This window comes from Sinohyriopsis cumingii, chromosome 10 (genome assembly GCF_028554795.1).
Source record: "Sinohyriopsis cumingii isolate HCF-2022 chromosome 10, ASM2855479v2, whole genome shotgun sequence".
In the NCBI taxonomy this organism is placed as follows: Eukaryota; Metazoa; Mollusca; class Bivalvia; order Unionida; family Unionidae; genus Sinohyriopsis; species Sinohyriopsis cumingii.
In genome coordinates this window covers 111,241,791-111,264,603 of record NC_142970.1, presented here as the reverse complement: position 1 = coordinate 111,264,603, position 22,813 = coordinate 111,241,791, and the positions used below count along the sequence as shown (strand labels likewise).

The window sequence follows — 22,813 nt, the reverse complement described above, 5'->3', positions numbered from 1 at the left end:
ATTCCATTGCCACCTCCACCACCACCACCACCACTACCTTCGACTTATACTCCCGTAGCCCATCGGACACGTAAATCCGTTTCCAAACCACCCTTTCGACCCACCCAAAGTAGCATCACCGAAGAGTGGGTGACTTATTAACACACCAACAAAATGGAAAAAGTCTTAGCCAGCATTTACTACGATCCCTCGCATCCTGCAGGTTACGCAGGAGTTCAAAAATTGTATCGTGCTGCCAAAACGCGACTTAAAAGTCTCCGTTTACCTCAAGTGCAACGATGGTTACAAGAACAAGCTACCTACACTTTACACAAACCCATTCGACGCAAGTTTGCCAGAAGTCGCACCCGAGTGGAAGGCATCGATCATCAATGGCAAGCCGATTTAGCCGATGTCTCTCATTTGGCCAGCTACAGTCGTGGCTACAAATATTTGTTTTGTGTCATCGACGTCTTTTCCAAATTTGCCTGGGTCGTGCCCTTGACTTCCAAATCGAGCAGCGAGTTAGTGCTAGCCCTGCAACGGGTGTTGAAACAAAGCGGTCGTCACCCTCTTCGATGGCAAACGGACAAAGGCACCGAATTTCTGAACCAAGCTTTCCAAAAAGAATTAAAGAAACGTGACATTCATTTTTTTACCACCGAGAATCCCGAAACCAAAGCCAGCATCGTGGAACGTTTTCAATGCACTTTGAAAGAACGCATGTGGAAATATTTTACGCATCACCACACTCTGAAGTACATCGACATCTTACCGCACCTGGTGCAAGCATACAACCAATCTTACCATCGAAGCATCGGACGTGCCCCGCAAGACGTGACTCCCGACAACGAAGTGCTGGTGTTTGAGCGCCTGTTTGGTACGTCCCCGACGAGGGCTGTCCCCAAAAAAAGTGGAGTGTTGACCGTAGGAGATTGGGTGCGCATTGGCAAAACCAAACACACTTTCGACAAAGGTTACTTACCTAACTGGACGACCGAATTGTTTCGCGTCACTGGACGAGTGCATGGCCGTCATCCTGCCGTCTATAAATTGGAAGACATGAACGGAGAAGTACTCAAAGGAACGTTTTATTTGCCCGAGCTACAACGTGTCACCAAAAAAGAAGACGACGTGTACGACATCGAAAGCATTCTCGAACGCAGAACCCGTAAAGTGGGCAAACGACGTGTCAAAGAAGTCAAAGTACGTTGGAAAGGATATCCACCCAGTTTCGATTCTTGGATCGACGCTTCGCAAGTCATCGACTATAAAAAGAAGTGACCATCATGCCCTTTCACACATCAGACGCAGCTACGTCGACCACTCCTTCTTCACCCAGTTCTTCTGTGCAAGATTTACAAAAACAACCCTTGTGGGTGTGGTGTGGAGAACGTGTGCCTAAAACGCAAATCGTCTTTTTCTGCCAAATCTTCGTGGTGTATTGTGTCATCGGGGCAGCCATTGCCAATTTGAGTTTGCAACAAGGAGACAAACAATTGTGGACCATTTTATTGAGCAGTTGCATCGGTTACCTGCTTCCTAATCCCTCCCTGAAATTCTCTTCCAACGGGAACCTTGTGTCCAGTGCCAGTCACCACTCCAATAACAACCAGAACCCCATTTTGGGTGGAGACACGCCTCTGACGTCCAGTAATATCCCCTCGGACAGCCACAGAACTCTGGAATTATGAGTCACGAAAACCAATTTTACTTGACCTTACCCAGTGACAGTTCCATGGAGGTGTTTCCCAATAACACGTTGTGCTGTTACACGGCCAAATTACCTCAAGCCATCCCCTTAGATCACGAAGCCCATTGGGAAGTGGCTTTAGTAGAAATGATTCACCGGACCCAAGTCCTCAATGTCCTTCCCAATCAAAATACTTTTACGGTGCAAGTTCATGACGAGCAAGTGCAAAAGTGGATGGATACCCATAGCAAATATGACATGAAAAACCCTAACAAAGAAAATCCAAAGTGGACCGACTATCACTTGTTCATTCCCCCACGTTATTATTTTAGTGGTCAACATTTGGTCAACACCATAGCCACCAGGTTTAATGGTGTGTTTCTGAAAGCTTTGGTGAGTGTCCAAAAAAGTGTCACCCTGGAGTACCACAAAACAGCTCGTCGCTTCCTGATGAAATTTCCTGAGGGGGATATAATCATGTCTTTCTTATTTTGTCCTGAATTGTTTGCCATATTGGGCGGTGACATGGAGCTGAGGAAGAGAGGAGAACAAAAACCAAAACCCGAATTATCAGTCATTTCTGACAACGATTCTTTTGCCAAGTATTTTCGTACCCCGGTAGAACTGAACCAAGGAATGAATTTGATGTTCGTGTATTCCGATGTGGTGGAATACAACGTGGTGGGACACACCTCCGTGCCGTTACTGCGTGTCATTCCTTTCAAAGTGGATTCTGCCACGAACGCTGACGAGGAAGGTGGAAACACTTACCACGTCCACCGCGAATTTGTCCATCCTCACTATTTGCCCGTCAGCAAGTCGTATTTGGACACGGTCAACATTACTATAAAAGGAGATTTGGGACAAAATATTCCATTCACCAAAGGAAAAGTCACGGTGAAACTCCATTTTCGAAAACGGTTCTCTCACGGCTCGTAAGTAAGTCATGTATCCAGTGTACCGAGGGGTTGCTCGACAGCGAGGACACGGTTTAGGAGATATGTTAAAATCGGCCTTTCGTTCGGTGGCCCCGGTGTTGAAACCGATGGTGACACGCGGATTGTACGCCTTGAAAGATGCGGCACTGACGCAAGGCAAAGAATTTCTCCAAAATGTCATCATCGACAAACAAAACCCTAAAGAAGCCTTCATGAGGGCAGGCAAAAATGTCTGCTGCAAACGGGCAAAGACATTTTGGGCCGACGAGACACACCTATAAATGCCCTGCACGCTACCGAGTCAGGCATTCAGCAAGGACAAGGCAGAAAGAGACGACGAAGAAGAAAACACCCTTTCACCAGACTTCAAGCTAGAAAGGCCAAGAAAAGAAGAACCGTTCGAGACTTAGACGTTTTCGATTATTGAGAAAGAACAGAACAAAATGATGCACCTAGAGTCTTGCGCTTGTTCCAAGGCAGAACTGGATCTGTTTGCCATGCCCCCCACCATGATGACGATGCAAGAATCCCAGTGGGTGGAATTTCATCCCGTCTCCTCATTGACCGATTCCGCTCCCATCGAGTTCGAAATCAAAGGACAGCCCGAAGATTACATCGATCTGAATAGCAGTTACTTGTACTTGAAAGGGCAAGTGAAGGAAGGAACAACACCCCCCCACTAACATAGACGCTGATGAAGCAGTAGCTCCCGTCAATAATTTCATGCATTCCTTGTTCAGCGAAGTGGACTTGTACTTGAATAACAAACTGGTCATCAGCAGCATGGATACTTACCCTTATCGAGCGTACCTGGAAAATCTCTTGACGTACGGAAAAGAAGCCAAGAACAGTCATCTGGATGCTTGCGTGGTATGGAAACCTGACCAAGCGACTAAGTTCAACGGCATTACACTTGCTGGGGATGCTTCAAATCCAACAGGATTTGTAGAACGACAAAAGAAAATTGCTGGAAGTCGTAGTTTAGAACTGATGGATCGCTTGCATTTGGACATGTGGTTACAAGAAAAGTATTTGTTGAACGGGGTGGATATCCGCCTGAGACTAAATCGCAGTAGTGATGCTTTCCATTTGATGGCTGCTGCTGATGCCACTTACAAAACCATCATCCAAGAAGCCAGGCTCTACGTGCGTCGTGTGGAAGTGTTGCCTAAAGTGGGAAACGACATCAGTCAGACGTTGAGCAGAACGACCGCCAAGTATCCGATCCGACGCGTGGAAGTGAAAACCTTCATCATTCCTGCTGGACAGCGATCCATGATCCAAGATCATCTGTTCCAAGGACAGTTACCCAAGCGTTTGATTGTTGGTATCGTCAAGAATTCAGCTTTCAATGGAGCCTACAACGAAAATCCTTTCTACTTTAATCATTACAATGTGTCCAGGATTGAAGTCAGTCACGATGGCAAGACTTTGTGTACCCGACCTTTTGAGCCTAACTTTGGTGTAGCAGCGAAGAATTATTTGAGATCGTACTTGTCCCTGTACGAAGCTACCGGACAGTTAGGAACCAACACCAGTCACGGCATTACGTACGACGATTATGCAGGAGGCTATGCTTTGTGGGCTTTCGATTTCACTCCTGACCAAGGCAGCGACGAGGGACATTTCCACCCTATAAAATCTGGCCAGATTCGTGTGGAAATTCAGTTTGCGAGTGTCATGATAATATGACTGGGTGGGACATCATGCTACAAGTCTGCGGCATGATACCCCAGTGCTAGACATCACTATAAACTGTCACTCTGCAGACATCGTAGCAATATGACTGGAAAATTGTTAAAGCTACGTTAAAAATCTAAATCACACACTCACACATAATTTGATTAATTAGAGACTGATAAACTGACACACCTCCTAATCTGCGTAAGTCAAATTGTCTTATCCGACGGATTGTATTTTCGTATATGATTCTTTGAATTTTTATTTTTGGATATTATTTCCGGCAAATGTTATAGTAAATTTGTATTTTGGTCCCTGATTTTGATTACCGGATCCGGAACGCTAATTTCTGGATTGACGTAGCCAATTAACATTTAGGAATTCCGTTAACTTTGAAATATTTCAGTAAGCGAGGTTTCCGGATAAAATGGAGTCCGGATTAACAAGGCTCCTTTGTGCATTATTGCCACAATTGAAAAAGAAAAAACTTTATTGAAAGGCTTGAAATAACATTTAACGTGTCGTTCTTTGTGTGAATGAAACCTAGTTTACCATGCAGTAATATACATAACTGCCAAGGATGCGCCCTCTTCGATGGGTTAATCTCATTTGGCAGATGAAGAACTAGTAAAATCAAATATTACAAAATATATGATTGAAACGATGACGCAATATGTAAATGACAATTAAATGTTCAGGTATGAAAAATTGAGCCAAAATATTCCGTCTAAATGTGGTTGTTGTGATTGCCTCTATCCTATGTAAAAGTCATATTTGCCGTAAATCTTATATTTGTTTTGAAATCGCTTTTGTTTCATCTAACTTCCGGTACAAGAAAAAACGATGATATTTCAATGTTGATAAATATGAGCTGTTTGTGTGAAATAAAAGTTGATCATCTCTGTCTCTCTGTCCCTCTCTCTCTCTGTCTCTGTATGTCTGTCTGTCTGTCTCTCTCTCTCTCTCGTGTAAACAGCAGTAGTCCATTTAGAATATATTATATTTTTTTGCAATCACATGTATTTATTCTCTCACATTGCAATTTCGTTCTTTAATTTAGTCATTTATATTTTATTTGGAGGATAGCTAGACCTAAAACAATGCATATAGCGAGTATTTTATTTGCCGTAGCTAGAAGTAGTTCATTGGGTGCAGTCAAGAGTCCAATATCCAAGAAAGCGGTGATTACAGTTTTAAGCTGCAGTCATTATTGCTAAATGTCAACCGTTAGCGACAACACTAAACTACCTAACATAACCGTTGAATTGGTACATGATAATGACGAACCTTGACGGTAATTTCATCTGAGTACAAGTATTAGCATGACTGACAATAATGGTTACGATAGATGTTGCATCTCCAGATATCTCTGCAAATAAGTATCATATTTCTCTGTAGTCTTTAGAAACGAAACCTGCAGACCATGTTACACACATTTCAAAATATAATGTTATTATGGGTACATTGTAGAAGATAATGATTAGTGGATAAATCGGTGTAAGTACAGCTACTCGACACAATGATTCACGGACCACGTTAAGACGATCAAAACATTGATCTCAGTAATTCATTTTACATCATATTCATTGAATCCACTTTGTATTCATCTGTGTTAAAAAGGTAGATTTGTGACAATATTTCCACAGAAATAAATGATAGTTTACACTAGTGTCTTTATTTATAACTTTATAACACCTTTTATACTGATTTATTTGGAGTCTACAGCAGCAAGATGAAATAACTATAGATGTCAGCCACATTATCAATTTACAGCAGGGCTCCACAACGCCTTGAGCACTTAGAACCACCTGCCACGTTGTATCGATAATTATCAAAAATACACAAGCCTTACAGCTGTGAAATGTATTGAAAGCGTAACAAATAAATATTTTACAAATCGTGTGATCTAATCAGTATATATGATTAAGCAATATCCTTTTAACACAATCAGATGACCCACTAACACTGCAACACATTATCTAATAATTTTTAATATGTACTACAGGCGGTATTTAAAAGCCCAACGCTTGGTAATACAGTGTATACTATATCTCTCATTCTTTTTTGAACTCCATGATTCGGTTGTGAATTTAATGATTTAAGCTAAAATGCTACATTATTACAGCAAAGAAAAGTGAATACAAGATGACTTATAAATGCAAATTTAATAGTACCAAACCATCACTAAACGCGTATAAAAATATATTATTTTTGTATCGGTGTATGACCAGGGATAAACAAGAGATTATCTCACACTTTAATCAAATTTAAGAAAACAAATTCCTGAATCGCTGGACCTATATAAGGGAGATGAGATTTTAGTTTTAGAAAAGAAATATCCATATTACATGCATTTATTGATGCAATGTTTCGCAATTCATGGTAAATCATAGGATGATATTACCAACATCACGTGTATTTCGTGACAAACACATGGTTCATGATTCATGCTGAAATTATCGACTTCAATTTAAAGTCAAGATGAAATGATTATTTTTCTTTAGCTAACATCTCATATAACATACAGGCGGAAAGTTGAGAACCATTTTATTTACTGCAATTAGAATATTCAAATCGCACAAGATTGCTGTCTGCCTTCAATATCAACTATGTTCATAGAATTTAATTTAGAATGTAAGAAATCGAACATATCAACTGACATGAGGCCACATTCTAATTAACAACAGATGTGTTTTGCAGTCCGATGGATAGATGTATTTGCATCATAATGTGCAGAAGAAAGTTATATTTTCCACTAGTAATATATGTGTGTAAAATACAGGCAGCTTTAAAATAGAAATTAAATTTTGGGGAATATATTAAATTGTGTCTGGAAAGTGTGAGTGTCTCATAATAGTGTATTGTCTTTCAAAGACGGCTGCTAGAGAATATTTGACTGTAGTGTGAGTAACCTATCACGATGTCTGTATTTTTAGATATGGCTGTTAGGCAGGTTTCATGGTAATGTATTTTCAGATATGCTTTTAAGACATGGAATGTATTAACCCGAAACCTGGATGGGGGAGGCACGTTATGTCGCCCGCTATCTGTTGAACACTAGCTACTCTGTCCGTCCGTTTGTACGAAACCACATATCCTGTTAAAAAACTGGGCGGAAATCTTAGTACGCTGATTCATGTGATAGCCATCTGTGATATTGGTAGGGTCATGGTGCCTCACCCCCAGAATTCCTAAAAGGAGTTGAAACCTCAAATATACAGGGCATATTGGAGTAATATTTGTAATATCTTTGTAAACAAATACAAAACAATGTGGCAATAGCGCAAGAACACATATATGTAAGTATGGTGGGAGCTCTGGGTCATAATCGTGGCAGGCAGCGTAGTTACTACATATAAAATGTATGCCTTCATCATCTCTAATGTTTAGTTTAGTCGGTACACGCTACTGCAGTTTGCTTGTGTTGAGTTTCTGATAACATCGCTTAAATATCTCTCCTTGTATTAATATCATTATGTCATATACTTCACTTTATTACTGTTTAGTTTCTATGACCAAAACCAATGTAATATCGAAGATATATCTTTGCTAAACTATTATTGCGTGGATGCTTTATTGTCATCTACAAACGATTCCTTAAATGCACATTATCTTCAATTGATTTTCATGCTGCTTTTCACACTCATAAATTGATTTCGAACTGTGCTATCCGCATGATTTTAGACAAGACAAGTAGGGAGAGAAAACTGGTCAGTTCTACCAGACAAGGGTCTTTCTTGAAACGGACTTGCCTCCTATCCAGACAAGATCGAAGTTTTCAGTTATTCTTTCAATGACAATCTAGCCTGCGCTTCTAGCTTTCCAAATTTTCATTATCATGTAAACATGAATAAATATCTTGGGCATGTCTAAGTTTTAAAAGTTTTGAAGTATGGGTAGCTGAAGTGACAATTTTCTCTCTCTCTCTCTCTCTCTCTCTCTCTCTGTTATTGTGTATTAAATAAAAATTGTTGATCAATTTACGAATTCAGAGAGCAACACAAATTTGTCGTGCAAGATTTTTTCTAGCAACCATTGTCACAAATAGAGAAAATTGAGTTAAATTATATGAATATTAAAGTACACACCAGCGTACTTCATACAGTCAAAGCTGTCTGTAGCAATAACATATCAGAAGACAATTGACACTGAAACAAAGACAAGTGCATAACTTGGTTTAGTAGTTGGGAACAATATACCTCTAAAATTGTTTTAAAACAATTGATTGCTTAATATATGTTTAAATATACTTCCACTATTTGCCCTTAAGCCATGACCATGCTCATTTGCAATTATAACTTCATTTGTAACAGCAACATACAGAGCAGATATATTTCTGCTATTAAAGATGATCTGACCTCAGCATTTTAGCTAAATCTAATTGTTAAGCCTACTGTTGTCAAAGCTCAAATTTGATACATGCTAGAAATCTTGTCATTTTATCTTGATTTGTGGAACCCGGTCGTTCATGTTCCACATGTTTACCTGTAACATGCCAAGAACGTGCAATCTTTCCATCCAGACAACAGCTTGTAGTCGTTATATTGGCTGCAGGTAAAGAGACGATACGTAACTAACTATTAATGATTTATTTAGTCAAACAATTAAGTTGATGAACACTTCTTAACTTTTCTGATAAGGCAAACTCCCGGCTTGTCTACGCTTACCATGGATAACCAGCTAGTAAAGTTGATCGTGATGAATTGCTTGGCACACTTGTGTCTGTCAGGTAAGTGAAATAAGTTACTTCTAAAAAAAACATAGGAAGTTCTACATAGATGCATTCAAATATATATTCGTGTATTGTGCATGCGCTGATGGATACAACATTCGTGTATAGCCATAATAATTAATTCACGTATTTTTCAACACTGTTTTTGCAAGATGGCTAGTATAACATACGAGTCAAAGCAAGATTCAGAAACGTATCAGATATAGTACCTATATCTTTGCTTGCCCATGTTTGTTTTCCATCCACTTTATGAGATTGTGTGTATTTATTTTAGATACAAAACAAGGCATATGTTAAAGCATTTTGTCTGAATTTCCGATGTGAACTGAATTTAATTCAAAGGCATTTACCATTTTCACATAATTGGTTTAAATAGAACAATACACAGATGTCGTGAAAACAAAATAAATAGTGTTTTTATCTCTCAAAAAGGCTGAAATCAGAATATACATACATACATACATCAGAACACGCATGCGCAAACACTCACACACACACACACACACACACACACACATATATATATATATATATATATATATATATATATGGAAATTTATTTCAGCCTCTATTTCTACTGCACCATCAACGACTCTGGTCTGTTTACCTGGCTCCAGTCGTGTGAATGACTGCATGTCTTATAGCTGTGACGAGAATGGACAGTGGCAAGAATTTGAGTTCACACGAACCCCTGATTGTTGCTTGAGATCCTACCATCCTGCATGTATGCATATATATTTATAATATAATTCTAAATTCTATCACATCGATCCCTTTGGGCATACATATGTAGATAGTGAGATATTATTTTACATACCTTCACATTTCTTTAGTCAAACCTGAGCGTCATCATCTTTATTATATATCTTTATCATGATCAACGGTTGATAAATTTAAATGATAGGTTTGCATAAATGCATTCGTATACCCTGTTTAATCAACAAAAAAATTATTTTGTTTGTAAAAAATATTTCGTTGACTTCCCGGCATGCCAAAATGCAGCAGCAGGGAGGGCGAACCCTACAAAGAGTTAGGAGGCCCAAAATGTTAAAATAAGCCTTCTACGAAAAATCATTTGCCTGAATATTCGGGGGTGGGGTAACGATAGTTATATTTGAGGCACAGCCCTACAAATTTTAGAAGGTTCCAAACGTCAAAATAATCCTTCCACGAAGGAGGATTAAAATGACGAAAAAACAAACGACTAACTTTTTTAGGACCCGGAGAGAATATCTCCATGAGTTCCCCTCCGAGTTAGCTGCTCTGTTTTCCTGATGGAAATAGGTTAGGTGTGCAAAACGATTACAAAAAATGAACCAACTCGTTGTCGCCGCCCTCCCTGCTGTTGTGAATTAAAATATTTTATCTAACCCAACTCGGTACCGTGTTCTGTGACCATGTAAATGTATCGTGATAAAACCATACGGAGTAGCTTGTGCTCGTGAAAAGAAGTTTTTAAACTTATTTTTTTCCATATCGCCGCTGCACCATGTTTGATGAATATTTCGTAGCTTATGAGTATCAACTCCGTTGAACACTGCCAGAAAATTACAATTGTCGCGAATCACTTTAGGGATTTGGGTATACCGCTGAGTCACATAAATCACATCAGTCTTTGTGTGTCTGCCTTGGGAAAATATCCTGGCAGGTTTGGACTGTTTGTCCAGTTTTACATCATCATACACAACTAAATTGTTAATAGACCCATCACGATTTTCTACAGATGGCGCTTCATTAACATCAGTTATAAACTCAACAACATCCTCACCGCTTTCGTTTAACGATTTTGCACTTTCATTAAAATCTTTAAGTACATCATAGCACCGTTGATCATCAACTGATGGTGCTACCAAATACAGTTTATCCCATTTCATCCACTTCATTTTCAAGTTAAGTAACAACTGCCTCTTACCGCGTCCAGATGGAACTATAATAATCCCACGGATAGAATTGGGTAGCGCTGCATGATGCTTAGCCGGTTTCCGTCCCTTTGTAGCAGAAAAGTCAATGATTTCCATTAGAGTAGTATAAAGTAAATATGGATTTATATTGTGTAAAGTATAATGCGCGCACCCCAACAGCAAACATAACAACTATCACAACAAAAAATAACAAATCAGCAGTTACAGGTAAATGTGAACGGTGTGGTACAAAGAAATGTAAATTCATCTCCACTGGCAAGTCAACACAGTCAGGTAAAAAATCAAAGCCAAAGCCAAAGTCAAAGTCAAGTAAAAAAAAAAAGCAACACGGAGGTGATATTGCCGCAAGACTAACAAAACTACCAGGAACTCCATGGGGAAAATACCCAGGAGAAAAAAACATCTTCCAGGATATAATTACTGTGGACTCGGAACCAGAATTGATATCAGACTTGATGATCAGGATTAACCAAGACCGGGTGAGTATCCAGTAAATGAAATCGATAAAGCATGTCATGCTCATGATGTAGCTTATAAAAGTAAAAACCTACAAGATAGGCATATCGCAGATGTGAAATTAATTCACGCGCTAAATTCTATAAAAAATAAATATTTCAGAGAGTCACTCGCTAACTGGTTAGTACGATCTGCGATGAAAGGTAAATTAGCGCTAGGTGCTGCTAATTAATTATAAATGGAGTCGATTTATTATTCACCAAGGGGATACTGGAGAGGTAAAGCAGCAATTAATAAACTCGCTGAAGCAACAAAAGTGACTCGTGTAGCCGCTGATAAATGGTTATCCAAGCAGGCGATATGGCAAATTTACCAACCACCGCCTAAACAAATTCACTTTGCACATTTTGATGTTAGTGTTCCTGATGAAGTTCATCAGGCTGATATTTTGTTTTTACCTCATGATACTATACGTCGCAAAACATAAAAATATGCGCTAACTGTTGTTGATGTTGCCAGTAGATACAAAGAGGCAGAACCTTTATTGACAAAGACATCTACGAAAGCTGCTTCTGCGTTTAAACGAATTTATCAAATAGGTGGTCTACAATGGCCAAATTTATTACAAGTTGATCCTGGCAAAGAATTTCAGGGTCCAGTATCATCGTTGATGAAGCAACACAACGTCACCATACGACGAGGACATACTGCAATTCATCGTGATCAAGCAATTGTTGAGCGATTTAATCGAACACATGCTGAGCGGTTATTTGGATATCATTACGCGAAGGAATTTATTCAGGACAAGAGATCTCGTGAATGGGTTGCACGGTTACCAGGTGTAATAGCTGCATTAGATAAAGAAATAACTCGAACAACCACCATGAAACCCATTAACGCGATTACCAAAAAAAATATAACTGTACAACGACGTGATTTTTCATCACAACCAGCATTAGGTAATACCACTGTGAGATATTTATATGAACCAGGTGAACTCGAAGGCGGTAAAAAAAGGGCGACTGATCCTGTCTGGAGCATTACCACACACAAGGTATCTAGCACAACAAGATCTCCCGGTAGACCTGCAATCTACAGACTGGATTCAACTGCTCCTCAACGTGGATTTACACGTGAACAATTGCAGGTGATTCCCGAAGACACACAATTACACCGCGATCACTTAACTAGCATCCCTACGTCGATTACACTCAAGACAGGTCAGCATCACATTTGCTCGTGTATGACCGCGACTACTATCTTTTCTATCCACGGTGAATTGTCTTGGATGTTTACTCGAATACTTCCATAGCATTATACAATTACAGCTCGCACAGTGATTATTCTGCTGTTGTTTCAACGCTATAATAAATTCAACATTAAGACCAAAATCGCGTTTATTTTTTTTATTTTTTTCGTCACTCTGTAACCAGCTAATCGTTTTCTTATTATATCATTTCTGTGTTCATTATTAATTTCATCGGCTATTGACTCATCCAGAACAATTCTTTGCAGTTGAGATATTTTTCTGACTCTGGACACTGCGAGATAAGTTAAGTTTGACCATTCGATACGGTCATCAACAATCCAGACAACTGTGTCAGTAATAGTCAGTCCCTGAGAAGAATGTATGGTCATCGCGTACCCCAACACCCACGGGGTTTTATCAGCGTGTAGGGCATCTTCAGCAACATTGATATCAATTGCGACAATATCATTCAATACGAGATTTTGTTTTTCCGTCTGTCCTGGTATATCAACGTCAATATTTTGTAGTCGTGTATCAGCTGGTCTGTAACACAACGGCACACGTAACGCTGAAAACTTCTCTCGGTGTAACTGAAATAACTGTTGTTGGAGTGTGTCCCTGACTATCTTTCTACTTGCCACTATCAAGTCGTTTGGTTTCCACGCTTGCAGAAAGTCGCTTATTGAAGTCTCTAAAATTATTTTACTCATTATCTCACATTGAATTTTGTTTGGTTGTAATCTGATTAATTTCTTGAACTCGTTTAATTTTGCATCAAGCTCTCTATAAATATTATTTATCTCCTCGTAATAATCAACAAAATGTTTTAACCACAAATGTGGAGATGGTCCAACAAAAGGTGGTGGTTGACCGTGATCGCCACACATTATCACTGCGGTATTCTTCGTTAACAGCCAATCGAGAAATATTTTTAATGTTTCTAATGTTACTGTACATATTTCGTCCCAAATTATAATCCTTGGAATATATTACTCTCCCATTCGTTCAGGAGTCCACACACCACCGCTGTATTTGAAAAAGCTGTGATAAGTACAAGAATTAACTCCTCGTTGTTTCATCTCTCGTGCGAGTCTGTGTGTTGGTGTTAACACAATCATATCCGAATTTCGAAATAATTCGATCACTCGAGTCGTCTTACCAGAATCCCCCGGCCCATTGAGATAAACGGTCTTGTGTCTGAATACTGGATCGTACACAGACGGTGCACTCGACATTTCCGATATCTGATCAGTACGATAATTATCTTTGATCGTAACATCTGCTGATTCACAATAATTATGTAATTTTTCCTGTTTTATTCTCCACGAACCCTATGATGCATCATTGGTTGTAAAACGAGTCAATGATTTTAAGTATATTTTGTTAATATAAAATGAATCCGTTGCAACTCTAACTGCAGTGTCAGGAAATCTATTTATCATCGATAGCAAATTTATAGAAACGTAGGAAAGCATTGAGGATCTTACATAAGTATATTGAGGGGATTCTCCGCTAATAAAACTAACAATGGCACCTAATTTTTTCCCATCGGGTAGAAAAACATCTTCTCGATTACAAAGTATATTTTTCGCTACTGCATCAGCGACCACAAAATCATACTCGGCGGGATCCATAATCAATCTTGCATGTTGTCGTTTATGATCATATGCTTCTCCCTGAGTAAATTTACCGATTATTTTCTACCAAGATCTTTTGCGGTTTTTTCACTGTTGTTGAGTTTAATTTTCAAAATACGAGGAGCACCATTAATGATGACATACATGGGCATATTAGGACATTCTAGTGCATGTTCCTCAATAACTTCATCTACGGTGATGCGTTCAGGTGTTGGTAACCAAACTCTGGTCTGTACTTTATATGACACAATTGCCTCACTGACAACCAGCGATATCATTATTTTACAATCAAGCATATATCGTAACAGAACTATTGATGCCCAGCGTTTTTCTGAAAGGTGTCTACCAAACCAAGCATAACAAATGACATGAAGACCCTTAGCGAATTCGAATGATACCACACGAGCGAAACCTGTCAAATCAAAGTCGGGTAACGGACCATTAATCGCCACCTGTGTCATCGAGCTCGTGGGATGTCCGAATCTTTTAAAATATTCAGAACATTCTTCCATCCCGAGAAAACTTCCCGGATAGCACGCGACCATGTCCACTGATATCATATCGCGGTAATTGTATTTAGTATTCCATAATCCGCCATGACCGTATTCGACACAACTTAACTGTATATCCTCAAGAAATTCAAATTGCGTTGGTTTCCACGAATTTGTTTCTCTGGCAGCGTGTGTAGCAACTGATGGAACTGTAAAACAATTTTTTAATAATTGCTCAGCATCCTCTGAATACCTACAGGCGAGTTTTCTTATTTCTTCGTGTAGAGATTCTTGAAGGTATATTTCACCGTTGGGTCAAACATATTGATCATATTCTTCATCTTCGGAACTCTTAAATAACCACACTGACACAGGGTAGTTTTTACTCGCCTGGTAAATAGCATCAAATATATTTCCTGAGTAAAATTTTACAACTCGATCCCATGGAAATATTGTAACTGCTTCCGTCCAGGCGTGAGCGTTATGATCGGTGATATTTATTGAGGCTCCGTTTCGATTATATTTCGATTCGTATAATATTTATCTGGTTATTGTTTTTACGGTTATTGGAAATCTTAGTGTTTTTTCTAACCTGGCAACATCATTTATTGACGCCCCAGTATCCTTGACTTGTTCAGCCCACTTCGCTATTTTTTCACGTCGCAGATTAGTTAAATCGTTTCCACGTTTTGCGTTTCTAAAATGTTCTGTTACTCGTTCGGCTACACAATTCAACGACGAAATTCTCATTGGGGCAAGATCATTCATGTTGGGTTTTTTGTCGGATAAATTCCATAAATGACCGCGGCTACAGGATACGCTCGAGCGTAATATGGTCTGTCAATCCCAGTCAGTGCTCCTGGATTGGAATCTTTACTCGCGATGACAGCTTTTCCATTAGCAAGACAGGGTCATGTTTGTCACGGATAATCCAATTATCTGCTTCGCTGACACCTTCAGTGTTAACGATAAATTTTACTCTGAAAAATGTTTTGATTATCAAAGAGGTAATCGATAATTGTTTTTGCTCGTGTATCGTTCATTGTAGCATCAATGACAGAGTCAGCGACACTTTCAGTGTCACGTATAATTTTGAATGTCGACCATACATGAGAAGACCCATCATTACGAAATTCTTCTTTGGCCTCTCTGATAATATTAATCAAATCAGTCAGAGCTCGCCTCCGCGGGTCAGGGGTTAGTCTGTCAAGATCAAATCTAGAAGCTTTCCAAGGCTCGATTGCAGATAATCTCTCAAACTCCTCCATATTATATTTAAGACACACATTTAAATAAGAAATATTATGTATATATAATGTCTCAAACCAATCGGTGCAGGTGGCTCAAAGTGGGATATGTAACCGCTTGTAATAAATCCTGCAGAAAAGAATTCTGTGGCATGCATTTACAAAGCATCAGGAAAGGAAGTCTAGGACCAATACCATGCCTGCGATGTGGTATTGGGGTCAGAGATAAAACGCAATTGTGTGCGAGTTGCGAAGGAAAACAATTTCGTGAGCTTAAACGATATTATAACAAACAAAATAACAGTAACGCGCTAAAATGTGACAGCGATTATATAACTAAGTTTTTAGACAAATTATTAGTTAAACAAACGACATTAGTATTGCATAATTGAATCAAGAATTTGTCCCACAACCTACTTTTAGGAATTACGAAGCAAATCGCGATGGAATAGTCAGAAATTGCAAGTTGATAAAACCAGTTGGTGCTGTTACTAATACTGGTTATCTCCAATTTACTATTAGTGGAAAAAGGAGGTATTACAACCATCGTTTTGTGTTCGAATGTTTCTGCGGAGAGATCGAAGACGGTCTTGTGATCGATCACAAAGATAACAATAAACTTAATAATGAATTATCTAACCTTCAAGCTATAACACAACGCGAGAATGTTGCACGTGGGGGTACCGGAGGGATTAGAAAACCTAAAATGATTCAGTCTTTAAATATAGTGATCGGAGAAAAGAGAATTTTTCATTCGATGTATGCAGCTAGCATGTATTTTGTTATATGTGAGCCTTCAATATGAAATATCGCAGAAAAAGTATATAAATCGTCCATCTCCAAGAAAAATAACGAAAGAATTGTGTTTTATTATTGCTAGATTGTGTAAAATCCTATAAATGTCAGTGTTATTTAAGGGAGATAACTCCGTTAAGCATATATCATGCAATCAGTTTTCTCAATTGATTTTCAAAAGATCGTCATTACTCTCCTGCGAGTTAATATTAATCCTAAAAATTCAAGTCGACCCAAAATAACTACGTTTATACAGTTAACTGTGTAACGAATTGTTTACTATACACACTACAATAGGTAAACGGTTTTCCGTTCGACCTGTATCTCCAATGACTTCTCCCCTTAACAAGGTCAACATATGAGTCAGCCTACAAGTATTCAGTGTATGCGGCTTTTGTTTTTTTTACGGTTCATGGTGTAACTGATACAATATACCACAGTCTATTTCCGCATTTAACAAAATCAAAAAATTATCCTTAGAAAACAAAATTTTCCGAAAACTTTGTTTTTCCGAAAACTTTGTTTTTCTGGAGGTTTTTTTCATAAATAATATAAACTCTATGTCTGTTTCAGAACCTGCCACTGGTCATGGTTAGCTATATAAACATTTTTAACTCCTTTTCATTACATCCGAACGTAGCGCAGTGGTAAAGCGGCAGACTTTGGTCCCCAACTTTACCAATGTGTATGATCGAATCCCGTAACTGGCAAATTTGTCGACGGGTGCCATTTTTTCGTGCTTTTATAATTGGGGGACCATCGGGTCCTCATGTACATCTCCTCCTCCACGTTAAATTGTGGGGGTGCGTTTTTCACCTCTTGGGATTTTCCGGGGGGGGGGGGGGCAATGTACAATATACACAAACAGCCTTCTGAAATTTCTAACATTTCGAGAATTCGTTTGGGAGGTATGTTTGTGACGCACCGGTTCCCCCCAAAATAAACAATGGCAGTGGATGCATAGCTCTATGTCACATGGGTAACTCGCAAAATAAAACATTCAGAAAGAATGCAGCCAAAAAGAAACGATCACGGGGAATGCCGAGAAGATTAAGAAAAGTCTCTGTAGGACAAAAATCTCAAAACAAAAGTCCGAAAGGATCCCCGTGGAAGACACATAGGTTAGTGCTGTGTACTCATGGAAGTGATAACCGCTCATCACATGCCACTGTTTATTTTTGGTCCTTTTAAATAAGTAAATATTCGGTATATATAATAATATGAATTACGAAAATATTAATGATGTGATTGATGCTATTGAAAAATTAGAAGACAACGGTATAAAATTATCTGATGAATTAAGTCCTCAAAAAATTATGCTTGATTTTGAGACTCTGCAAGAAGCTAACCAAGAAACTACGGTATATTTTACCATCTAACTACAGATTTATCAAAAGAATTCAAACTGCAATGTATCAATTGCTAGCTTCGATATAAGACTCACAAATAAATGAATTTGTTTCGTTGTCTCGTGCAATTGAAAAAATTAGATTACACTTATCACAAGAATACGAATCTAAGAAATTAATAAATTCACGCGTACGGCAATTGGCAAAATTAGTGTCTGATTGTGAAACAATCCAGTAACGAAGTTACCAGTGAAACAATCGAAAGCTAAATCCCCCTTTTATACCTGGAGTAAAAAAAAAGGGTACCTGTTACCTATATCATTTTTTTCACCTATGAGCTGGAGGAAAGTACAAATTTGTATGTATTTTCCTACAGGTCTTAGTTTGTCAATCTGATGAGTTTCACCTGGTAACCTGAATTTTTTTGTTTTTGCCTGATGAGTTTTACCTTGTACCTGCATTCGCTGATGGGTTTGATAATATTTCCTGAAGTCGAACAAATTTAATGCAAGAATGCGCATAATTTAGAATTTGATCTCTATCACACGTGATCATTGAAATATGTTCTTGCCGTAGTTTATCTAGCTGTGGTTGTGTCAATAAAATATCCTCGTTACCGAGTACATCAATTACTATCTCAACTGGGTCGACTAGAAGCTGATGAAATATTTCTCTGATGTGGTTTTAAAGTACTTGCTTGTTGTGTATAAAAACCTTTACGTGTTGGTACATTATATAATTCTAGTCTGATTAATTAGAAATCAAAGGTCTCTGTCAGTGAATATTTTTTGTAACACCTGCAGATTAAGAGATCCTGGAGTGTGTGTGTAAAACACTTTGGAGTGTAAAACACTCTAGCATGGAAATCTAAAGACAAAATCCTTAGGATTTTACAAGTAAATTAATATTTAAATTTTCATTCCTCAAGTCCGATAGGTTCCCAGACTGGTCAGTGAGTGTCAAATTCATTCTTGATAACAACGGATTATGACATCTTAGAAAGACCGGATTGACCGGCTCTTGCACAATCAAACATCCAGGATGTTCTTTAGGGGTGAACGAGTAAAGAATGTATCCTTGCTGGGCTTGATTTGTTAATGTTGTGTCCGTGGCATAGCTGTCATCGACTACGTCACACATAAGATTGACCGCGACCACAGAGGTGATATTTACGATTCCGGGGATACATGTCTACCTGTCCCTTTGGGGCTATTGTTGTGTCTGAGAATATTTGCAGGTGGTAGTGTTCGCTTGTATTGTTCAAATATATCAGGAAAATACTCATCGATGATATCGGTGACTGATTTTTTTAGTTCGTCTGCGTTATATCCGGGAATTTTAAAATTTGGTAGATCAGCTTCTGTTATCTTGTATTTGTCAAGAAATTTTTGTTTATTGTTACCACGGTCATAAATTACTGTCTGGACTGCTCGCCGGTTGATATATTCCATATCAGATACGAGCTGATTTAAGATCTTAATTTGTTTAAAGATATCACTGCCTGAACTTGATATATCAAAAAGATGTTCCTGGAAACTTTGTTGCAGTCGCTGCAGTTGTGTTTTATGTTTTTAATTAATTTCTTTAAAGAATTCAATGAAATCTTCAAGTCTAAAACCCCAGCTAACATCTGTCGCGGTATTTTTTCAAACATAAAACCCCATGTGATATCGTCATTGAAGAAATCAAAACTATCACGAAGTTTTGATTTTTTTATGTTGAATAAATTATCTTTGTACGACATTTTAACATCATGGTATGACTGCTGGTCAGTGACATAATCAGATTTCGTAGGTTCTAGCGGCGATGGTGGTGCAGGTGGTGGATTTTCAGGCCTGCCCAATATCCATCTAATCGAAGATTGATAAATATTCACAGCATAGTCAGGAGTGTTTATCTCAATCGCACAAGACAGTGTGGGTTCATGAGTCTCTATTTTTATCTTGGATTCTTTTCCAGTGATATTTTTTATTCTGCGTTGTAAGTCTTCATTGATTTCTTCGATTTGATAAGACCCATTGGGTAACTTTATGACATTCCAGTCTGGTGTACCATCCGGTTTATTTTTCCGCGCAAACACAAACGAATTATTGGCTGGTAATCCACCAAATGATTTTGATCTGATATTTGGCCAACTGTGACAGACTCGTAATTGTGATAATGCGATTTCTTTCACTGCAATCGCCGTTGGAAAATTAATACCGAATTCTGGGTTAGTCAAGCTTATTGTTAACATTGTAGTTTTTACCGGAGTTGTAATTGCGACTATGTCGAGCAGAGCTCGATGAAGTAGTTCGGACATTTTATAACTGTTGAAGTTCTAAATTATTACCAAGGACTTCATCGTATATTTTAACCATGAGCGCGAATTCGGAATCTGATATCGTTTCGTCGCTAAGGCTTGATGATATCAACGACGACAATTTAGAATAGGCTGCCATGGCCGTGTTTAATCGTGTAACCGCGTCAGGATATTTCATGCTCGTGCACGTGGATATTTTTTGTGCGATAATATTAAAAACTCCTGCAATGGCAGTGGATGATGAAACGCATATAGTTACTGCGATTGCAGTTGTTACTGGAGTTAATGCTGATAATACTACTCCGGTGGATGCAACTAACGCGGATACTGAGTAAACTACAGCATCAATGAGAATTACACGCCGTTTGTATTTCTTGACTTTTAACGTATACTGGTCAACGATGGTTTTTAACTCTGATTGCCATTCGCGCATTTGATTGTATCTATACTGTTGGACGTTTGTCGTTGACGCTGTCATTGACTTCGTCGTTGACGCTGTCAATAGGGTCATTTTATTTTTTTACACAGTGACCAATTGAGATGTTTCAGCTACAAATTCTACGCACCACCAGTAAGTTGTTGTGGTTAATTTCTTATCAGCTGCTTCCAGTATAAAGGCTTCTTCGGCTCCGCTATTCAATATGAGAGTCACAACTCCAGAAGACCTGTCAGTGGAATGCCTCCAAGGATATGTTGTGAAAATCTCAAATCGCGCAGCACTAAACACAGACAACCTATACACTCCAGTGATTGTTGCAGTATATTTGATAGTATTATTTTTTTTCGACCATGTTGCGAACCCAGATGATACTGTATATACTATGTTGGTAATATGCCCTGGGGTTACTCCGGCTGGAATTTTAATCAAGCTGGTTTTGTGAACAATCTCAGGAATCCCCGCTACGATATCTTCTTGTGTTTTTTGGCTGTGTCGATGCTCGTCTTGATATCGGTGAGTTTCATGTTAACGGTCAGCGGATCACCAAAGAATTCACTTGCGATTTCATTAGTCTTTTGAAAATTTCTACGAAGTCTTGGAAACTGGTTTACATGAACGTAATACTATTGTCGAAACGTGGATAATTTAGTGCATATGGTGTTGGACGTCGCGTCAACATACTTTTTTGTTGTGGCATCTTCCGGGGAAGTTGGATCCGCTAAAACCGCTATTTTATTTTTGTTCATGCTGAGTTCGCCTGCCATTTTGTCACCGGTGGTTTTTAAACGATCAGCAATACTTTTTTTTATTTCATCTCTGATGGTTGCAAACGATATATTTGAATCTTTGATTCTACCACCATCGGTAAACACAAGGATGTTGTCTCTGGCAGCACCGAGTACCCTGAGAATTATGTCATTCCACCTAATATTACTGGTTTTTAATTAACCGTATTCGTCCTGAAAAATAACTTCTTCTGGGCCAACTTCATCAAGATTCATGAGATTACTGAGATCATCTTTTGTTACGTATTTTGATACGTCAATATCCTGTTTTTTTTTTTTGTTTTTATTTCGATGAGGTATCTTCCGTAAATATCGACCATTATTCTTTAGGGGATTGTTTAAATTTGCGGTATACTCGAGCACGACTTTGTGAGTGGTTTGGTCAATCTCGATATCGAGAACGTTTAATGATTCACGGCCACATATTGGTGGGTCGGTTAATGTTTGTGTTGGAAGCGTTGAGTACCAAGTTGGAATGCTTTGCACTCTACTGACATACTTCAGAAATTCAACCGGCGGTGCTAACCCATAAGAATCAAAATAAATAATTCCACGTGGGTCAATTGCGTAAGCAACCCAGTGAGTTCCAGGGCCGTTTTTGTTATCAAGATTAATGATACCGGCTTCCGGATTATTCGGTCGTTGTGGTACTTCATCCCGCATAACGATGCCTCTGAACTTTTTTATATTTAATTGTTAAGCAGCATCGAGTAAATCAAAATTTGACATTGGTTTCATCTCGGAAAACGTTTTGGGTACCATGAAGGTGGAGTTCTTGGAAGTCTTAGACCTCTTCCTTTGTTTGTATCCTTTCCCAATTGCTTTCTTTAATGCCATTTCGGCTGCGGCTCCAACAGCACCTAACGCTGCGGCTTTGGCCACCGCGGGAGCAGCAGCGGCTATGAGTGCGGATATAGCTGCGAGACGTGGAAAAATACCACCGGTTTTAACCATATCTTTGACAGCTTTCGGAGCAAAATCAAGTTGAACTCCGGTTTTGGCTGTCAGGGCTTTATTAAAATGTTTAAGTTGAGTTTTAGTCAGTGATAGTTTATTTGAACCGCCACTAGCAATTTGGTCTTGTTTCAGGGTTATTGTTGCTCCACATGTGCTTGCGTT

General features: G+C 38.7%; 1 protein-coding gene across 11 annotated transcripts in view; it reads left to right on the top strand.

The window, feature by feature from the left end:
- Positions 1–8,860: 8,860 nt before the first annotated feature.
- The window catches only part of LOC149791026 (uncharacterized), an 89,390-nt gene continuing 75,437 nt past the window's right edge, over positions 8,861–22,813 (top strand). For all 11 annotated transcript variants that reach the window (XM_089972907.1, XM_089972909.1, XM_089972908.1 and 8 more), the window contains exons 1-2: positions 8,861–9,019; positions 9,588–9,746. In XM_089972907.1, the coding sequence (XP_089829033.1) occupies positions 8,959–9,019; positions 9,588–9,746 (220 nt within the window). In that variant the 5' untranslated portion in view covers positions 8,861–8,958. The remainder of the gene's footprint in view (positions 9,020–9,587; positions 9,747–22,813) is intronic.